This window comes from Oryctolagus cuniculus, chromosome 11, assembly GCF_964237555.1.
Source record: "Oryctolagus cuniculus chromosome 11, mOryCun1.1, whole genome shotgun sequence".
NCBI lineage: Eukaryota > Metazoa > Chordata > Mammalia > Lagomorpha > Leporidae > Oryctolagus > Oryctolagus cuniculus.
In genome coordinates this window covers 106,860,966-106,882,491 of record NC_091442.1, presented here as the reverse complement: position 1 = coordinate 106,882,491, position 21,526 = coordinate 106,860,966, and the positions used below count along the sequence as shown (strand labels likewise).

The window sequence follows — 21,526 nt, the reverse complement described above, 5'->3', positions numbered from 1 at the left end:
GAAAAAAGGGGCAGGTATTTGGCACAGTAGTTAAGACACTGTTGAAATGCTTACATCCCATAACAGAGTCCAACTCCTCTTCCAATTCCGGTTTCTTGTTAATGTGCACCGTGGGAGGCAGTAGGTGACAGCTCAAGTACTTGGCTTCTTGCCACCCACAAAGGAGGACTGAACTGATTTCTGGGCTCCTAACGTTGGCCTGGCCCAGCCCCAGCTGTTGTGGGGCATTTTGAGAGTGAACTAGTGATAGAAGAGCTCTGTCTCTGTCTTTCTGCCTTTCTAGTAAAAAATAAATAAATAAATAAATAAATAAGGAAAGAATAGAAAAAAAGAGAGAGAGATAAAGAAAAAAAGAGTTCTGAAACTGAAGCAGTCTTGCTTTAAAAAGAAAGAAAAAAACACCTGGTAAACTAGGAATGAAAATATCCTTAATCTGATCAAAGGTATACCAGAAACCTATAGAAAACACAATTCATGACAGAAAGGCAAATATATTAATAAAACAACACAGGCTAGAGCAGGAATCAACAAGCTTTCTCTGTAAAGGGCCAGATAGTAAACATCTTAAATGTTATAGACTGTAAAGTCTGTGGCAACTACTTAACTCTGTTGTTTTAACACAAAAGCAGCCAAAAACAATATGTGACAAATGGGCACGGCTGTATTCCAATAAAACTTAATTAACAAAAATAGGCAGCATGCCAGATTTGGCCCACAGAATCTAGTTTGCTATTCCTGTTTTGGAAATCCTTGAAAAAGACCCATTTACACAGGAATTAATACGTAACAAAGATGGAATTTCAAATAATCGGGGGGGGGGGTGAGGAAGAGATGATTTATTTAATACATGGTTGAGAGAACTGGAAATCTACTAGGAAAAAGCCTCACATTAGTTACAAAAGTATATTCCAAATGTATAAATATTCTAAACATAATAAACAAAACTAAACTGTGAATGTACTAAAAGAATACACAAAGTTATATTTCATTATTTTGGAGGAGAATCTTCTTAGGTAAGATACAAAACCCAAAAGCCATAAAATATTCAAGCTTGAAAACACAAAAGTGGAAATCTTAAAAAAAAAAAAAAAAAAAAAAAAAAAAAAAAGGGAGGGGACAAAGCAAAAACTTGGCAAAATATTTAGAGTGTATGAAAGAAAATATATAAAAAACTCCAAAGGATCAATGATAAAAAGAAAAATTGATATTATACAAATATGATTAGAAATAATAAATGTTATAAGATACAAAGTCAACATACAAACCAACTACATTTCTATATACTAGCAATGAATAATTCTTTTTGTTGTTGTTGTTAAAGATTTATTTTTATCTATTTGAAAGACAGAGTAACAGAGAGAGGTAGAGACAGATGAGAGGTCTTCCATCCACTAGTTCACTCCCCAGATGGCCGCAACGGCTGAAGCTGCGCCAATCCGAAGCCAGGAGCCAGGAGCTTCTTCCGCGTCTCCCACGCAGGTGCAGGGGCCCCTTCTACTGGGGCCATCTTTTACTGCTTTTCCACGCCATAGCAGAGAGCTGGATCAGAAGTGGAGCAGCCAGGACTCGAACTGGTGCCCATATGGGATGCCGGCACTGCAGGCAGCGGCTTTACCTGCTATGCCACAGCGCCGGCTCCTTACTGTTTCTTATTTTGTAAAATTTATTCCTAAGCTTTTTATTTATTTTTTTGATGACACAGTGAATGGATTTGGATTTGGCCCCTTTCTTTCTTTAAAATGTATTTATTTATTTAGTTGAAAGAGGGACAGAGACAAATACAGATCTTTTATTCACTGGTCTATTCTCCAAATGCGTGTAGCAGCCAGGGCTGGGCCAAGCCAAAGCCAGGAACCCAGAATTCAATCCAGGCCTCCCACATGGGTTGCAGGGACCTAACCACTTGAATTGCCTTCTGCCTCCCAGTATGCACATAGGCCAGAAGCTGGAATTAGAAGCAGAACCAGGAGTCAAACCCAGGCATTCTAACATGGGATGCAGGAGTCCTAAGTAGTATTTAACTGCTGTGCCAAATGCCCACTCCTGGATTAGATTTCCAAATTTAATTTTAGAATTATTCATTGTGGGGCTGGCGCTGTGCTGCAGCAGGTTAAAGTCCTGGCCTGCAGTGCCGGCATCCCATATGGGCACCAGTTCGAGTCCCAGCTGCTCCACTTCCGATCCAGTTCTCTGCTTTGGCCTGGGAAAGCAGTAAAAGATGGCCCAAGTAGAAGAGGCCCCTGCACCCGCATGGGAGACCTGGAAGAAGCTCTTGGTTTTGGATCGACACAGCTCTGGCCGTTGCAGCCATCTGGGGAGTGAACTAGTGGATGGAAGACCTCTCTCTCTCTCTCTTTCTCTCTCACTCTCTCTCTCTCTCTTTCTCTCTGTAACTCTGCCTTTCAAATAAATAAATAAATCTTTAAAAAAACAGTAAGATTTGTACACTGAAAACTATAGAATATTGCTGAGACAAATTAAAGAAACTAAATAAATGAAGAGATATTACATGTTCATGGATGGAAAGATTAAATATTAAGATGGAACTCTCCCCAAGTTATCATAAATTTCTATGAAAATTCCATCAGCCCTTTTTGCGAAACTTGGCAAGTTGATCTTAAAATCTACATAAAAATACAAAGGACTCAAAAACAATTATTGAAAAAGAAGAGGCTGGCACGGTGGCTCACTAGGCTAATCCTCCGCATGCGGGGCCGGCACCCCAGGTTTTAGTCCCAGCTGGGGCGCCGGATTCTGTGCTGGTTGCTCCTCTTCCAGTCCAGCTCTCTGCTGTGGCCTGGGAGTGCAGTGGAGGATGGCCCAAGTGCTTGGGCCCTGCACCAGCATGGGAGACCAGGAGGAAACACCTGGCTTCTGGCTTCAGATCAGCCAGCTGCCACACACTGGCTGTAGTGGCCACTTTGGGGGTGAACCAACAGCAAAAGGAAGACCTTTCTCTCTGTCTCTCTCTCTCACACTGTCTAACTCTGCCTGAAAAAAAAAAAAAAAAAAAAAAAAAAAAAAAAAAAAAAAAAAAAAAAAAAACATACCACAAAGCCAGAAATCAGTAAGTTATCAAGACAGCAAGACAGCGTGATATTGGCACAAGGATAAACACAAGGATCAATGGAACAGAACTGACAATCCAGGATGAGGTGTTTAGCATAGGGGTTAAGACATACTCATACCACATTGGAGTACCTGGGTTCAATTCCTAGCTCCTGACTCCAGCTTCCTACCAGTGCAGATCCTGTGAGGCATTAGTGATGGCTCAAGTATTTGGGTTCCTGCCTCCCACCTGGAAAATCTAGATTAAGTTCCCGCCATCCAGCCTCAGCCCCAGCCCAGCCCAGCCCAAACTGTTTCAAATACTTTGGGGGTAAATTAGCAAATGGGAGCTCTCTCTCCCAAATAAATATTTTTAAAATGTTTAATTTGTTTGAAAGGCAGAGAAACAGAGAGAAGAGAAAAGAAGAGAGGAGAGGAGAGGAGAGGAGAGGAGAGGAGAGGAGAGGAGAGGAGAGGAGAGGAGAGGAGAGGAGAGGAGAGGAGGGGAGAGGAGGGGAGAGGAGGGGAGGCAAGGGGAGGGGAGGGGAGGGGAGGAGAGGGGAGAGGAAGAGAAGAGGGAAGAGGGAAGAGACAAGAAATCTTCCTTCTGTCGGAAGCCAGGAGACAGAGAGAGAGAAAGACAGAAATCTCCTATTCTCTGGAAGCCAGGAACCAGGAACCCAGTCTGCATCTCCCACATGAGTGGCAAGGTCCTAAGCACTTGAACTATCACCTGCTTGTCACTTGAGACAAGGTGTGCATTAGCAGGAAGCTGGAATCATAGTGGAGTCAAAACCCAAACCCAGAAACTCCAATATGGGATGCATGCTTCCCAAATGGTGGCTTAACTACTGAATCAATGCCTGCCCCAATTACATTTATGGTTAATTGTTTTTCCACAAAGATGCCAATCCAATTCATAAGGAAAGTGTAGTCTTTTATTTTATTTTGACAGGCAGAGTTAGAGAGACAAGAGAGAAAGGTCTTCCTTCCGTTGGTTCACCCCCCAATGGCTGCTATGGCCAGCACGCTGCGCTGATCCAAAGCCAGGAGCCAGGTGCCTCCTCCTGGACTTCCATGCAGGTGCAGGGCCCAAGCACTTGGGCCATCCTCCACTGCCCTCCCGGGCCACAGCAGAGAGCTGGCCTGGAAGAGGAGCAACTGGGACAGAATCCGGCGCCCCAACCAGGACTAGAACCTGGGGTGCCGGCGCTGCAGGCGGAGGATTAGCCTAGTGAGCTGCAGCACCGGCCGAGAAAAAGATTTCTAAAACTGTCAACTTTGAACCATTCTAACAGCTTCTTATATGAAAAACAGAAATGACACCTTTCATTTGATAGTCATATTTTTGTCAGTAAATTCCCAAAGGGGGGAAAGAGACCATGGCACAGCAGGTTAAGCCACTGCTTGTAATCCCAGCAACCTATATGGATGTAGGTTCAAATCCTGGCTGCCCCACTTCTGATCTTAGCTCCTTGCTAATGCATTTGGGAGAGCAGGCCGATGCAGTCATTTGAGCAGAGAACCAGCATACGGAAGATCTCTTTGCCCCTCTCTCTCTCTCTCTCTCTCACCCTGTCATTCCCTGCCACTCACCTTGGGTACTCTGACACAGCCAATGCATTTCAAACAAATAAATCTTTAAAAAATGTTTAATTCCCGGAGAAACCTAATTTTAAAATAATTCTGTTATTTTTAATTATTATTTATAAAGCAACTATAATACATTGTTTTAATATATACGAATTTAGTGATACAAGTAAGAATACTAACATCAGTTTAAAATGATTTCTGACTAGAAAAAGCATAGTTTTGAAAACAAATATATTCCAAGGACTAAAGAAAACACAAATGCATACATATTTGTTCATTGTTAGATTTAAATGAAAAAAAGTTAGGCTTCAGCCCTTTTAATAATTAAAGATGGGAGAAATCAAATGCTTCTAATACACATCATAAAGTAAGTATTTGGTCTGAGAAAGAGTCAGCATACCTAGGAACATTATTGTTTGAATCTTCACTTTCATTTGCCAGGCCACCAAACAAATAGCATTTGTTACCATATAAAGAGAAGCTATGTCCAAGCCTAGGACAAGGAGGTAACCCAGAAGAAGGGGGATGGGGCTTCACTTTTTTCCATAACCAACGACTTGCCTAAAAAAGAGCATAAACACAATCAGACAAAATCAGGAAAGCATTTCTATATTGTCAACAATATATATCATAACAATGTATTTTATCCAAATCCCATCAGAAGGGTCCAAAATAAGCTACTCTTGGGATAAATGACAAATAAGTAGCTAACTTTTGTAATTAAAATGTATGTTCAAAAAAAAATTTCAGGCTAGTCTTCCAAATTCACAGACTTCACAATGGCAAACTAAGCTTACAATAATAATAAACACTAGACGGGAGCCGCGGCACAATAGGCTAATCCTCTGCCTGCGGGGTCGGCACCCCGGGTTCTAGTCCCGATCGGGGCACCGGATTCTGTCCCGGTTGCTCCTCTTCCAGTCCAGCTCTCTGTTGTGGCCCGGGAGTGCAGCAGAGGATGGCCCAAGTCCTTGGGCCCTACACCCACATGGGAGACCAAGAGAAGCACCTGGCTCCTGGCTTCAGATCAGTGCAGTGTGCCGGCCACAGCGTGCCAGCCACAGCGGCCATTGTGGGGGGTGAACCAACGGAAAAAGGAAGACCTTTCTCTCTGTCTCTCTCTCTCACTGTCCACTCTGCCTGTCAAAAAATAGTAATAATAATAATAAACACTAACAGCTTTAAAGAGTTCCCAGCCCTAGCTCCTGACTCCAGCTTCCTTCCAATGTAAACCCTGGGAGATAGTAGTGATGACTCAAAGTAATTGGGCTCCTGCTACCCATATGGGAGACCTGGACTGAGTTCTCAGCTCCTGGCTTCAACACTGACTCCTAGGCTCCTGCCCCACTTCCAAGCTCTGGTTCTGGTCCCGGCCCGGCCTCAATCATTGTATTTAGGGAACGAACCGGCAGATGGGAGCTCTTTCTTTCTCTCTCTCTCTCTCTCTCTCTATGCTTCTCAAATAAATTAATTTTAAAAATAATTTATGTATTCTTACTTTCTGAAATTAGGTAATCCATGAATGCTAAATATTTTAACCTTAAAATAAATATAAAGCTCATTTAACAAGCCAACTTTCAAAACTTATTCTCTGGCCATGGGTATTTTCTTTATTGAAGCTATTTTTGAAATGGGTCTTTTGTAAATAAGTATAACCCATTCAATTAGCAGACACTCTCAAGATGCTGACCCTGGGAACACAACACAGATTAGGAGGAAAAGTAAACTAGGCCTCCAGGTCTGGTTCAATGAGAATCAATTTTCAAAAGTTACATGAAACTGTTACCCCTCTTCTGTATGTATTGTCAATGAAAAAAAAAAGTAATTTTTTAGGTTAGGGTAACAATTGCTATATGACAAAAGCAGTGGTTTTCAAAGTATGATGTGGAGGCCAACAGCATCAGCTGGGAACTTGGTAAAAATGCAATGCTCGCCTCTCAGTGCAGATGACACTGACTCAGAAACTCTGGAGGCTGGCCCAGCACTGTGTTCTCAGGCCTGCAGGTTCTTCTGCTGCAGACTAAAGTTGAGGAACTTCCGCACTAGATACTAAACATATAATATGTATGACAAACAAGGTAACAGATACCTTAGTTATGTCACAATATCACACTGCGCAGGCAAAAAGATGCGCGTTAGAAACTTTGACTTCTGATGTGGAAACATTTTCTTTGAATAAAATGTGAAGCTTATACTAATTTAATTATGTTACTAAAATAGTTGCAATTATTTGAAGGACTATGAGCAATACCTTTATTAAAGCTTCAGGTTGAAAGGATAATTGTAAATGCACTTACTTGTAACTCATACAGCTCATTGCTGTATCTTCCATATTCAACCATTCCCCCAAACACTAATATTCTGGTGCCATCACAGACAAATCCATGTGCAGCGCAGCCTGGAGGGATGTCTCCTCTAACAGCTGGTAGGAACCACTGATTCGTAACTAGTTACCAAAGTGAAATAAACCAATTATAACAAGCAACACAGTCTAAGAGTATATACTTCATATGTGACAGCTTTATCAGTGGTTCTCAACGGGGGATGGTTCCTCCCACACCTACCCACCCTAGGAGACATCCGACACCGTCTGGAAACATTCTTAGTTGTCATAACTGGAAATGGGGGTGGGATTGGCATGTGGTGGGGAAAGGCCAGGGATGCAGCCAAATGTCTTACAATGAACAGAGCAGCCTCCAATCATCCAGCCCAAAATGTCAGCAGTGCTGCTTTGGGGAACAAAGAAAAAAACCGACCTGCAGCATTGAATTCTTACAAGCCTCTTCCCTTCATTTCATTTACAAATGGAAAATCTGAGGCTTACACAGCTCGGTGACATCAGTGCTGATCCTGGGCAACTGGGACATTAAGATACAAATCAGGTCTAATTGGTCCAAAGCCGAGGGCTTTACATTGTGTCAAACTGTCAAATAGCTTTTTAACTATATGCTGAGGTGCCAGGAGGAGGCGAATGTGAAAAAAATCAAATCTCCTGGACTCAGGTGTTTTAACTTTTAAAAGGCCACTTGCGATTACACTCTCGGCGTCCAAGAAAAGTTACTGGTCCTGAAACAGACCCAGAATTCAGTAGTTGGCCCTCGCGCTATGGAAACATATCTCTCGTGACAGCTGAAGTATTTACAAGTGGGAAAATCGGATCTCCTTTTTCATTTCTATGGCCTCCTGGCAACCGCACGGAGGTGCCGGGGGCAGGGCCCGCCCTGGCCTTGGCACTTGGGATCGGCAGTGCTGTCCGAGCTAGGACAGCCCCTCTGGCTCCCCGAGCAGCAGCCCAGAGCGCGCCGCCTGGCCCGGCGTCGGCACAGGCACCGCCGGTGCGGGCGCCAGGCCCGTCTTCCCCCGAGCCACCTGGCTGCCAGACTAGAGCGTTACCAACCGGGGGGTCCCTGGACCGCTCCCCGCCGGACACCGGGCGGTATTCGGGGTGAAAGTACCGGAAGGCCTCTCGTTCCCCACCCCCATGACTCCCTTTCTCCTAAAGCAGTCAGGCCCGGAGCAGCTTCGGAGAGACTGGGTTTTGTCTTTTTTGACAGGAAAAGGATCTCGGGTCCCCGGACTGAAACCCCGGGGAGAGGTCTCGGCGGGTGGAGACCGCCTCTGTCGCCTACGTTTCCCCGCAGGGCTGGGGCGGGGACCCGGGGCCGGGGCCGGGGCCGCCCGCCAGAGGACCGGCGCGCCCCGCTTGGGGTCCGTTCCGCCCGCGGGCCGCGAGGAAACAGCCGCCGTCCAGGACACTGCGGGACGCGAGACACCCGGCCGAGCCGCGATCCCCGCCGCCCGAGGAAGCCATGACCGGGCGGTGACAGCTGTCAGGGCCGCGGCAGCCGCCGCCTCGCCTCCCCTCCCCCTCAGCGGCTCCCGCAGGCGGGGCCGAGGAACCGTCGCCGCGCCTACCGGTGTTGTAGACGTGCAGCTCGTCCGCGATGCCCTCGTTGCCTCCTCCAAAGATGATCATCAGCTCCCGTATGGCCACGGCCCGGTGTCCGTGTCGGGCGCGGGGGACCGGCCCCGTGAAGGAGGAAACCCGCCTCCAGTTGAGGAGGCTGGGAGCCGCCATCTTCCCAACCCCCGCCCCGCTGCCCACAATGCTCCGCGTCCGCTCCAGCGCCGCGGCTCCCGGGGGAGGGCGGGGGGCCCGCCTCCAGCTGTGCGCGCCGAGGGGGCGTCACGTGACCGGGCGCCGGCCGCTGGGCGGCCTGCCGGGGAGCCCTGCCCCTGCCCGGGGCGACGTGGCCGTCCAGGGGCCCCGGGCAGCGCGTTTTAGGGTGGAAGGGCGTGTGCCACCGACCAAGTGTCCGCTCCGCACCCGCAGCCTCCCGTGGGGGTAGTTGCGGGGGAAGAGACGGCATTGTCCTTTGACCTCTGTCCGTTCAGACCCTCGGGACGGTTACCACACACTACCTGAGGGAGGTCCCGGTCGAGGCCCCAAGCGCGGGCAGCGCGGGCCAGGGACGGGGAAGGTCTGGCGTCGCGGGCGAGGGCGCCCCGGAATGCGAGGGCGCCGGGTCAGCGGGCCCTGGGTTGGGTCTTGGGTGGAGGAGTCCCTTCTGGAGGCTTGGGCGCCGTGAGCTCCGTGGGGTGTTTTTCCTTTGGTTTAAGCAGGTGACAGGTTAGGTGTAGATTTCTGTTGGATTACTGGCTAACAACCACCGGCCTTCCATACCCAGCCACGGTCCTAAAGCCCTTCTGTGTGCGAACTCCATTGTCTCCCTTCCCTGGAGGGGCCCTGAGCACAGAGAAGGAACTCCATCACCTCGCGGACACACAGAAAAAGGGTTGGGGGCAGGCACTTGGCCTGGTGTTTTAAGATGCCCTTGTCTCACGTCAGTGCTTGGGTTCGAGGTCCACTTCCGCTTCTGATCCAGCTCCCTGCTAACGCGCACCCAAGGAGGCAGCGGTGATGGCTCAAGTACTTGGGTCCCTGCCACCCGCGCGGACCTGGATTGAGTTCCTGGCTCCTGGCTCCTGGCTCCCGGCTCTGGATGCAGGCATTTGGGCAGTGAACCAGCCCCAGAGCGCTCTCTCACCCATTCCCCACCCGACACCCCCGCTTCTGCCTCTGTCTCCCTGCTTCTTAATTTTCTAAAGAGAAAAAGGACTGGAGCCAGGATTCAAACGCAGGTCTGATTCCAGCACACACACACACACCCAGCCTAACCACTGTACCACACTGTCTCTGCCAGCAGTCATGAAACCCTTAACAAAACGAACTTGCCTTGGGATTCTGCACGGAATCACATTCAAAGAGATACATACTGTTACATTAGGTAGTGTAGGCGAGATTCCTGCCAAGCGAGTGTATTTTATCTGCTCTTGCCACACACACTAAAAGCAACTCTGTGAGATGATGGATATGTTAATTTGCTTCATTGTAGTAACCTTGTTACTATATGTATCCAGTAACATTACATAATATACTTAAATATGCACAAGAGAATTTTATAAAAGAGATACAAGAACGCCTAAGATTCTCAGGAAGCTATGGAAAGGCAGGAGTACACAGGACCTATAGCATATTGCCTAAAATCCCTTTTTCCTACTCTCATCATTTTCAGGTTTTTTTTTTTTTTTTTTTTTTTTGAAAGGCAGAGTGGACAGTGAGAGAGAGAGACAGAGAGAAAGGTCTTCCTTTTTCCGTTGGTTCACTCTCCAATGGCCGCCGCAGCTGGCGTGATGTGCCGGTCACATCACGCTGATCCGAAGCCAGGAGCCAGTTGCTTCCCCTGGTCTTCCATGCGGGTGCAGGGCCCAAAGACTTGGGCTATCCTCCACTGCACTCCTGGGCCATAGCAGAGAGCTGGCCTGGAAGAGGGGCAACCGCGACAGAATCCGGTGCCCCAATGGGGACTAGAACCCGGTGTGCCGGTGCCGCAAGGCGGAGGATTAGCCTAGTGAGCCACGGCGCTGGCTTTCAGTTTTTCTCCTCTGCCTAACTCACCGTTCCCCCAGCTTCAGGCTGCCTCTGCCTTTTTATCCATCTAAGTTTGTTTTGGAGAGATAATTCTCTACTTTTTTAATAAGAAATTCTTACTATTCTTTCAGGCTTCAGTTTCTTACCAATTCTGATTGTCACCAATTATTATCCCAATTTCATATGTTCAAAGATAATTTGGGAAGGGAGGAAGATGGGAACAGAGTGTTGTTCATTCAAACGACACTTATTCATTAATATTTTTCTTTGTCATTTATGTAACATAAGCCTTAAATATTTCCCTAGTTTTTATGGACCTGAAACAAAACTGGAAAAATTGGGACAAAAGCAGTGAGCTTTTCCTAAGACCAAAAGTATTTCATTTAGAAAACTGTACTTGATTCTGAGAATTCAATATTTAGATGGTAGTATTTTTCCCCAAAGCCCTAATAGCAAAACATTATGAGAAAATTTTAAAATTTCAAGCCTAATGTTGGTCTTAAAATTAAAAATAAAAAATTAAAATTAAAAATAAAAAAAATTGGCCTGTGATATTTTAAAAACCGGAGAAATACTGAACTAGTGGTAAGATACAAGCAAAATATTCTCTGTTTTTAAATTTATTTTTATTTTATTTGAAAGGCAGAGAGACAGGGCCGGTGCCGCGGCTCACTAGGATAATCCTCCGCCTTGCCAGCACACCGGGTTCTAGTCCCGGTCGGGGCGCCGGATTCTGTCCCGGTTGCCCCTCTTCCAGGCCAGCTCTCTGCTGTGGCCAGGGAGTGCAGTGGAGGATGGCCCAAGTGCTTGGGCCCTGAACCCCATGGGAGACCAGGATGAGTATCTGGCTCCTGCCATCAGATCAGCGCGGTGCGCCGGCTGCAGCACGCTGGCCGCGGCGGCCATTGGAGGGTGAACCAACGGCAAAGGAAGACCTTTCTCTCTGTCTCTCTCTCTCACTGTCCACTCTGCCTGTCAAAAAAAAAAAAAGAAAGAAAGAAAGAAAGAAAGAAAGGCAGAGACAGAGACAGATAAAGATCTTATATCAACTGGTTCACTCTCCAAATTCTCACAACAGCTGAGGCTGGGCCAGGCCAAAGCCAAGAGCTTGGAACACCATCTGAGTTTTTCATGAGGGTGGTAGGGACCCAAGTATTTGGGTCATCACCAGTTTCCTGTGCACAGAGCACATTAGCAGGAAGAGGGATCAGTAGCGGAGCTGGAGTGCAAGCTCAGGCACTCAACATGGGATGCAGGTGTAACACACAGCATCTTAAATGCTGCACCACACACCCACACCAGGGCAAAAATATTCTTAAAAAGGTGCAAGTTATAATTGGAAGTTTAGATTAGGAGCAGCAGAATGATGAAGGTTGCTAGTTTCCTAGGATACTTCCTTGTAACAAAGTACAACAAACCAAGGGGCTTAAAATAGTAGACACATATTGTTCCACACTTCCGGAGGATGGAAGTCCAAAATCAAGATGCTAGCAGAACCATTGTCCCTGTGGGACCTACAGGAGTGAATGCTACCTTGCCTCTTTCTAGCCTCAGGACACATCATAGTTCTTTGGTGTTCCTTGATTGGACAATGCATCACTCCAGTCTTTACCTCGATCGTCACATGCGTCTGTGTCTCTTCTTCTAATGTCACTACGTTATGTTAGATGAGAGCCCATCTTAGGTCCTCATCTCACTTGACCATCTCTTTAAAGGTCCTATATCTAAATATGGTCACATTCACAGGTACTGGGGGTTAGGGATTCAACATATTGGTGGTGGTGGTCCTGGTAGTGGGTGTACAATTCAACCTATGATGAAGTGCTTGACCCAGCAGGAAAGATATTTTACCAGAGCAACTTTGACTCATCTGTCCTTCAGTGAGAAATATAGTTGATTTTCAACTCTCAAGAAGTTTTCATCTGGGGCTGACACTGTGGCATATAGACTAAACCTCCTCCTGCAGTGCCAGCATCCCATGTGGGCGCAGGTTCATGTTCTGGCTGCTTCACTTCCAATCCAGCTCTCTGCTATGGCCTGGGAAAGCAGTAGAAGATGGCCCAAGTCCTTGGACCCCTGCACCCACTTGGGAGACCCAGAAGAAGCTCCTGGTTCCTGGCTTCGAATTGGCTCAGCTCCAACTGTTGCAGCCATTTGGGGAGTGAACCAGTGGATCAAAGATCTTTCTCTCTCTCTTTCTCTCTCTCTCTCTGCCTTTCAAATAAATACATCTTAAAAAAAAGTTTCATTCTGAATGGAAGTAACCATGTAGGAGGAGAGTGTACAGGGAAGAGAAGAGGGAGGGAGGAGAGTGCCCTGAAGAAGCCAGAGCTTAGGAGGTAGAGACAGGAGGAGGCACTCCTGTAGGACATGGAGGACAAGGAGCCAGAGAGGCCCTCACAGAGCGCTGAGCCTCCTGCTTACCTGACATGCTGGCATCCGATATCAGAGTCCCAGCTGCCCTGCTTCTGATCCAGCTCCTTGCTGATGCACCTGCAAAGGTAGCTGAAGATGTCACCCATGTGTGGGACTGGATGGGGTTCCTGGCTCCTGGCTCCTCTCTGACCCAGACCTAGCTATTGCAGCCATTTAGGGAGTGAACCAGCTGATGAAAGATGTCTCTCTCTCTCTCTCCCCTCTCCCCTCTCCCCTCTCCCCTCTCCTCTCTCCTCTCTCCTCTCTCTTCTCTCCTCTCTCCTCTCTCCTCTCTCCTCTCTCCTCTCTCCTCTCTCCTCTCTCCTCTCTTTCTGTCATGGTTCTTTCAAATACATAAATCTTAAAAAAAAAAAAGTGGGGGGGGTAAGTAGCTAGAGAGGTGGGAGCTGGGTGATGAAGATACCAGAGAAGTCACAGGAGAAGGGCTTTAGTAGAGGCAGAAGTGGTTACCAAAAAGCCATAGAGAGTTCAAGTAAAAGAGGATGAAGAAGTATGTTAGATTTGTAAATTAGGAGGGTTTTGTTGTTACTGACCCAGATTAAAACACTTGCCGTGGAGTGGGAGGAGATAAACCAGAGAGAATCAAAGAATGAGTAATAAGCAAAGAAGTACAGAGAACACATGTGAGTCTACTCTTCAGAGAGACTTCCTGTGAAAAAACAACAGCAGCCATAGGGGAGAGATGGGTACAAGGGACGTTGTTGTTTTGAATTCTGAGACTTGCTCATGACTGTGGACCCAGAAGAAACATGCACTGGGAAGGAAAGGCAGGGGCTAGGTGTTCTGGCTCAGCAGGTTGTCACCACTTGGGATGCCAGCATCCCACATCAGAACGCCTAGGATCTGGCACCTTCACTTCTTGTCTGGATTCAAGTCCTGAGAATGCACCTGGGAGGCAGCAGATGATGGCCCAAGTGCTTGGGTCCTGCCACCCAGTGTGGGAGAACTGCATGGAGTTCATGGATCCTGAATTTGGCTTCATCCAATCTTTGATTTTGTGGCCATTTGGGGATGAAGGAGAAGGGAAAGAGGAAGAAGGAAAGGAAGGGGAGGGGAGGGAGGGAGGAAGAAGGAAAGGAAGGGGAGGGGAGGGGAGGGCGGGAGGAAAGGGAAGGAAGAGAAGCAAATGGAAGGGAGATAGGGAAGGTCCTTCTGGGAGCAACAGAGAATGTGTCATCTGGAAAAGTTTTATGCCACAAGTAGAGCATCCAACCTCTAGCGACAAAATGATAAGACTGTGAATTACTTTGCACAAGAAATCTGGGGTCCGGGGTGAGTTCAGAAGCTCAGTAGTACCATCGTTCTGAGTGAATAGTTCTGAATTTCTCTTGATCTTTTCTTTACAACAGTAAGAAGGCTGCAGCAGCTCTGGTCATTGTCTCTCTCTCTCTCTCTCTCTCTCTCTCTCTCTCTCTCTTTTTTTTTTTTTTTTTTTTTGACAGGCAGAGTGGACAGTGAGAGAGAGAGACAGAGAGAAAGGTCTTCCTTTGCTGTTGGTTTACCCTCCAATGGCCGCCACGGCTGGCGTGCTGCGGCCGGCGCACCGCGCTGATCCGATGGCAGGAGCCAGGTGCTTATCCTGGTCTCCCATGGGGTTCAGGGCCCAAGCACTTGGGCCATCCTCCACTGTACTCCCTGGCCACAGCAGAGAGCTGGCCTGGAAGAGGGGCAACCGGGACAGAATCCGGTGCCCCGACCGGGACTAGAACCCGGTGTGCCGGTGCCGCAGGGCGGAGGATTAGCCTAGTGAGCCGCGGCGCCAGTGGTCATTGTCTCTTCATACAGCTATGCTCAAAGGCAGGAAGCAGGAGGACAACCAGGTTGGGGAGATGGAGCTCTCCTCTCTCAAGGCAGGAGGTATCGTGCTATAAGCCATCCAACACACTTGCCCTTAGGTTCCATGGGTTAAAACTGTATTACATAAGCTGTAGTGACCAAAATACCAAAATAAATACTGACTTTAAATATTTGTTTCCCTCATGTAAGTAAATTTTGGAGGGTGGCAGTCCAAAGCCAGTATAGCAGTTCTACTTCACCAAGTCAGGAACTTCAACTCCAACCAGCTGTTTTTGTTCATTTTCTGTTGCTCTAAGAAGATATTAAAGGCTGCATAATTTGTAAAGAAAGAGGCTTACCTTGGCTCACAGTTCTGGAGGTAGGAAAGTCTTAGAGCGTAGTTCCAACATCTTCTTGGCTGCTGGTGAGGACCATGTGCAATCATCAAGGACAAGAAGGTGAAGGGGAACAGGCAGGTTTGCAAAGAGCGTATGTCAGAGATACAAGGGCAAGCATCAGGTTTACTCTAAAACAACCTGCTTCCTCTCTTTAAAAAAAAAAAATTACTTATTTGAAAGGTAGAGTAGCAGAGAGCAGGAGAGAGATGGAAAGAGATCTTCCTTCTGCTGGTTCACTCCCCAGATGACCACAAAAACCAGGGCTGGACCAGGCTGAAGCCAGCAGTCTGGAACTACATCTGGGTCTCCCATGTTGGGTGGCAAGGGCCCAAGCACTTGGGTCATCATCTGCTGCTTTCCTGGGCTCATTAACAGGGAGCAGCTGGGACTTGAACCAGAGCTCCAATATGGATGCTGGCTTTATCGTAGGCAGTGGCTTAACCTGCTGGGCCACAACTCTCTTGACAATTAACCCATTCTCATGGACACTAATCTAGGTTTGAGACAAGGAACCCAGTCTCTGAGAGAAAGACACCAGTCTTGAGGAGAGTACACCCATGAACTAATCAACCCAAATGCTCCATTCTTCAACATTGCCACATTGGAAATTAATTTCAAAATGTGTCTTAGGGGGGACAAACTATATCTAAATCATAGCACAGATTGAGTTGATCGTGGTTCAATATGGCTGCTCCAGCTCCAACTGTCACATTCATAATTCAGCTAGCAGGAGAGAGTAAGGGAAAGGAGCATTCTGTCCTCTAGAACACTCTGGAATTATATATATTACGTTTGCTTGTATCCCACAGGTCAATATTTAGTCACAGTAGCTATGCTAGTTGAAGCAAGTTGGGATTAGTAGCTTCTGTTCAGAAATGCCATCTGCCTAGCTAGTGGTCAAGTGAAAGAGAGAGGATGCCAGGGCTCATCTTGCAGGGGGGCAGTGGGTACAGTAGTCTAGGAAGGTGGTCATTTGCTTGAATTTGTTTGTCAGGGCTCCAGGAAGAAGAAGGTTAGAAAATTCAGTTGACTAATCAAGTAGGCCTATTTCTGAAAAGAGTTGAAACTCAAGGCCAATGCTGTGGCACAGTAGGCTAAGCCTCTGCCTACAGTGCTGGCATCCCATATGGGCGCTGGTTCAAGTGCCAGCTGCTCCACTTCTCATCCAGCTCCTTGCTAATGACCTGGGAAATCCCTGGAACATGGCCCAAGTGCTTGGGTACTTGAACCCATGTGGGAGACCCAGAAGAAGCTCCTGCCTCCTGGCTTTAGATTGGCCCAACTCCAGCCATTACAGTCATTTGGGGAGTGAACCAGTGGGTAGAAGACTTCTCTCTTTCTCTCTCTCTATCTCTCTCTCTCTTTCTCCCTCTCTGTAACTCTCCCTCTCAAATAAATAAATAAAGTCTTTTTTTTTTTTTTTTTTGACAGGCAGAGTGGACAGTGAGAGAGAGAGACAGAGAGAAAGGTCTTCCTTTGCCGTTGGTTCACCCTCCAATGGCCGCCACGGCCAGCGCGCTGCGGCCGGTGCACCACACTGATCCGATGGCAGGAGACAGGAGCCAGGAGCCAGGTGCTTTTCCTGGTCTCCCATGGGGTGCAGGGCCCAAGCACCTGGGCCATCCTCCACTGCACTCCCTGGCCACAGCAGAGAGCTGGCCTGGAAGAGGGGCAACCGGGACAGAATCCGGCGCCCCGACCGGGACTAGAACCCTGTGTGCCGGCGCCACTAGGCGGAGGATTAGCCTAGTGAGCCGTGGCACCGGCCTAAATAAATAAAGTCTTAAGAAAAACAGGGTCAAAACTCTGTGGATCGAGATCCTGGAGGATCAAGAAGAAATGGATTATGAATTACATGCATATTTACATGTATTCAAGCATTGACTGTATATTAATTCTGTAAAGTGGATGATAGATTCTCTAGATATTATATACCTATAGGAGCACTACAGAAAGTAGGAAGTTCTACTGGACAGTGCTGCCGCAGCATTTTAATAACTTCTCACTATAGTCCCTCTTCCACCCCCTGTATAGTATAGGGGTTAAAATCGTGGCTTTAGGATGCAACATACGAGTCTCTGTTTAGCTGTGTGTCCTTGACTGTGTGTTTTGTCCTCTTTGAATCTCAGATTCTTTGCCTGGAAAATGGGAATAATACTTTGTATGTTTTTTTTTTTTTTGATTAAACAAGAAATTCACAAACTGAAGAACAGATGTCTAGTGACCATTCACCAACAGACTGAAAGAAGTCAGGTGCTTGGTCATTAATCATAGAGTGCATTATTACTTGGGTAGTCTTTTTTGGACAGAAAAACTAGCAACAAAGTTGCACTTCTGCAGCTACTCATAGTTCATATACCATGGTAACTCACTTTGAACTGTGTTGCTAGGGGACTGGTGTGACTTAACTAAGACAAAGGCATTTAAGTTTGCACTGTGGCCAGGCAAAGCAAGGGCTATGCTGAACTTACATGATGCCTGGCACGTGTTTAGCCTTTCGTATCAAGTATATAGTTTTCTAGCATCACTGCCATCATTTTCATTATACTACTGTTGTTTCAAGCCACTAAGGAAACGAGGAGCTGGTGCCAGGGGTGGCAGACAATGCAGTGTTTTTAGCCAAGAGTGTAACTTACAATGGCCAAAGGATACCTTGATCTCAGTTGAAGACTTGGGCCAAGTTCTTACTGGCAGAGATCTGAGAAGAGGTTTTGGGGAGTGGGTGGGTGAATTCAACAGCAGAATGCTTGTGTGCAAGTCCTGGCTCCATCTCCCATTCCAGCTTCCTGCCAATGTGAAGCTTGGGAGGCAGTGGTGATGGCTCAAGTAGTTGGGTTTCTGCCACCCTCATGGGAGAACTGGATTCAGTCCCTAGCTTCTGTCTTCAGCCTGGCCCGGCCCCAGCTGTTGTGGGAGTTTGGGGGAGTGAACTAGAGGATGGGAACTTGCTTTCATTGTCTGCCTTTCTGCCCCTCAAATAAATAAAAAGAATGTTAAATGGATGTATAGTCATGTATTGCTTAACAATATATGTCCTAAGAAATGCATCATTTCTGTGTTGTGTGAATATCATAGAGTACACTACGCAAATCTGGATGATACAGCCTGTGACACATTGGAGCTACACCTTATAGCCTATTAATTTATTTGTTTTGCTTTTTAAACCTTGTTAAAAATGAAGATACAGACAGACATCTTAGCCCAGGCCTCTCCAAGGTCAGGATCATCAATCATCAATCATCACCGTCCTCCACCCCCACATCTTGTCCCGCTGGAATGTCTTCAGGGGGAGTAACACACATGGAGCTGTCATAATGACGTCTTCTGGACATCTCCTGAAGGAATTGCCTGAGGCTATTTTACAAATAACTTTTTCAGTAAGTAGAAGGAGTACACTCAAAAATAATGGTAAAAAGTACGGTATAGTAAATACCTAAACCAGCAACACAGAGGATTATCACCCATTATCAAGTAACATGCACTGCACATAACCGAGTTACTCTTTTATATGACTGGCATCAGCACAAATGCATGAGGAGGAGTGTGCAGCTCTAAGAAGTTAGCACAGCTATGCCATCGCTGGGCAACAGGAATTTTCCTGCTCCGTTATCATCTTATGGGTCCACCATTGCTTATGACCATAAATATCCTTATGTGGACATGACTGTGTATCATATAGCATTGCACGCAAGCATACAGCGGTAGTGACTAAAGTGACTTAATAACGTAAAGATTTATTTTCCTCATATAGCAAGGCATTCTGAAAGCAGTTAGTGCAGTTACTTCAGTGATACTGAGTGCCGTAGGGACTTGCTCCTTACCTGTGCTATCTGTAGCACGTGCCAGGCTGCTGGAAGACCTAGTGCCAGGGGACCCTATTTTTATACTTGTGAGGACATTTTCCAGTGGCTTGTATAGATCTCCTCTCCTCCCTTCTTCAACCTGTTCAGTGTCCTGAGATGTTGACCTGAATGGACAATGGCACTTGAGCTCCTTGCCTTCTGACTTCCAGCTGGGTTTGGCCAATGGGAGGCACCACCAACCGGAGGGCTGCTCTTGCTGCAGAGCCCTCTCCAAATATCTCCCCCCAGTCATGTGGCTGGTAGTGCCTCCTGGCTGCTGCTGCGCCAGGGTATTGTGCCATATCTTAACCAGGTGTCATACACTACGCCCTTTCAAAAGGTGCCTTAAAAGAAAAAACAAAACCCTACTACCATTCTCCTGTCTCCTAAAAGCCTCTGACTAGTTTGTGTACTCTGTGCACAGCTCATGAGGCCATAGGCAGCACATTGTGGGTCTTTTATCCTCAGAACTGCAAGGTGGCAACTCTGCCTGCAGGCTTCGAGCAGGGACTTCAGGCAGGCTGGAGAAGCAAGAACACTAAGCAGCTCTTTACCAGGAAGGAAGAGGGGAGCTTTCTAGGGAAAGACTTCTGCTCCATGCTAACTGCAGGTTATCTAAGGAGGGGAGTATCTGTAATGAGCACTTTGCTGCCCCAAATAAAATAGAATTTCTATTAAAAGGGAAGAAGCAGAGAAATGTTATGAGTTGGCCACCAGCAATGCTTCTAAGACTATTTATTAATACTTTTTAAAGATTTTATTTATTTATTTGAGAGGTAGAGTTACAGACAGAGAGAGGGAGAGACAGAGAGACAGGTCTTCCATCCGCTGGTTCATTCCCCAAATGGCTGTAAGGGCCAGAGCTGGGCTGAGCTGAATCCAGGAGCCAGGAGCTTCTTGGAGCCTTCCACGTGGGTGCAGGGGCCAAGCACTTGGGCCATCCTCCACTGCTTTCCCCGGGCACATTAGTAGGGAGCTGGATCAGAAGTGGAGCAGCCGGGACTTGAACCAGCGCCAATATGGGATGCTGGCACTGCAGGCTGGGGCTTTAACCCACTGTGCCACAGTGGTGGCTCCTCCAAGACCATTTAACTCATTCAGATTTTTTTTTAACTCAAAAATAATGGGTCAGTGTTGTGGTGTAGCAGGATGACAATATCCCCACATCAAAGTGCTGGTTCGAGTCCTTTGCTTCTGATCCAGCTCCCTGCTAATGCACCTGGGAAGTAGCAGATTATGGTCCACGTAACTGGGTGCCTGTCACCCATGCTGGAGACTAGGAAAGAGTTCAGCTTGGTCCCTACTTGGCTATTGTGCCATTTAAGGAGTGAACCAGTGGATAGAAGATTTCTCTCTCTCTCTCTCTCTCTCTCTCTCTCTCTCTCTCTCTCCACACACACACACCCTGTCTCTTAATCTCTCTCCGTTGGTCTGCCTTTCAAATAAGTAAATAAATCTTCTTTTTTTTTTTTTTGACAGGCAGAGTGGACAGTGAGAGAGAGAGACAGAGAGAAAGGTCTTCCTTTGCCATTGGTTCACCCTCCAATGGCCGCCGCGGTTGACGCGCCGCGCTGATCCGATGGCAGGAGCCAGGTACTTACCCTAGTCTCCCATGGGGTGCAGGGCCCAAGCACTTGGGCCATCCTCCACTGCACTCCCGGGCCACAGCAGAGAGCTGGCCTGGAAGAGGGGCAACCGGGACAGAATCCGGTGCCCCGACCAGGACTAGAACCCGGTGTGCCAGCACCGCAAGGTGGAGGATTAACCTAGTGAGCAGCGGTGCCGGCCAGTAAATAAATCTTAAAACATTATGAATAACTTAGTCTTAGAATTCTTTTCACTAGCTTACACTTTGGGTCTTCTTTATTCAGCAATAATAAAATTAATATATCCATTATAGAAGACAGTACAGCTTCTCAAGAAATGAGAAATAGAACTGCCACTCAGCAGTGCCACTTCTGGGTGCCTATGCAAAGGAAGTAAAATCAGTGCTGTATCTTGAAAAGATATCTGCCCTCCCACACTCATTGCAGTGGTATTCATAATAGCCAAGATACGGGAATAGCTTTTGTGTATGTGTTCTACAGCTTCTAGAATGAAAATGTGGAATATATACAAAAGCACTTCAAAAAATTTGAGGAAAATCAAGTTAAAAGACAAGTTTATTTTGGTGCAAAAAATTGAAATCCATGCACGGTTCTTTCATAGTACACATTTCCATGCACTTTTTAAAGACCCTTGTTCATGATAAAATACTATTTAGCCTTTAAAAAAAAAAGTTCAAATCTTGTCATTTGTGACACAATGAATGAACCTAGAAGACATTATGTTAAGTAAAATAAATCATACACTGAGAGATAAATACCGTGTGATCTTATATGTGGAATCAAAAAAATCAAGGGGCTGGCTTTGTGGCGCAGCTGATTAAGCCACTGCCTGTGATGCCTGTGACACCCCATATGAGTGCCAGTTTGAGTTCTCGCTGCACCTCTTGCAATCCA

The 21,526-nt window shown here is 46.9% G+C and overlaps 1 protein-coding gene across 7 annotated transcripts in view; it reads right to left on the bottom strand.

Annotated features, from left to right (window-relative positions):
- HCFC2 (host cell factor C2) overlaps positions 1–8,810 on the bottom strand; it is an 86,405-nt gene extending 77,595 nt beyond the window's left edge. For 6 of the 7 annotated variants that reach the window (XM_017342078.3, XM_008257001.4, XM_051845849.2 and 3 more), the window contains exons 1-3: positions 8,557–8,806; positions 6,939–7,087; positions 5,042–5,202 (exon numbers count right to left, since the gene is read on the bottom strand). In XM_017342078.3, the coding sequence (XP_017197567.1) occupies positions 5,042–5,202; positions 6,939–7,087; positions 8,557–8,719 (473 nt within the window). In that variant the 5' untranslated portion in view covers positions 8,720–8,806. Of the gene's footprint in view, positions 1–5,041; positions 5,203–6,938; positions 7,088–8,556 lie in introns of all 7 variants that reach the window. The other variant, XM_002711233.5, reaches the window with a different exon arrangement.
- Between the last annotated feature and the right edge of the window lie 12,716 nt (positions 8,811–21,526).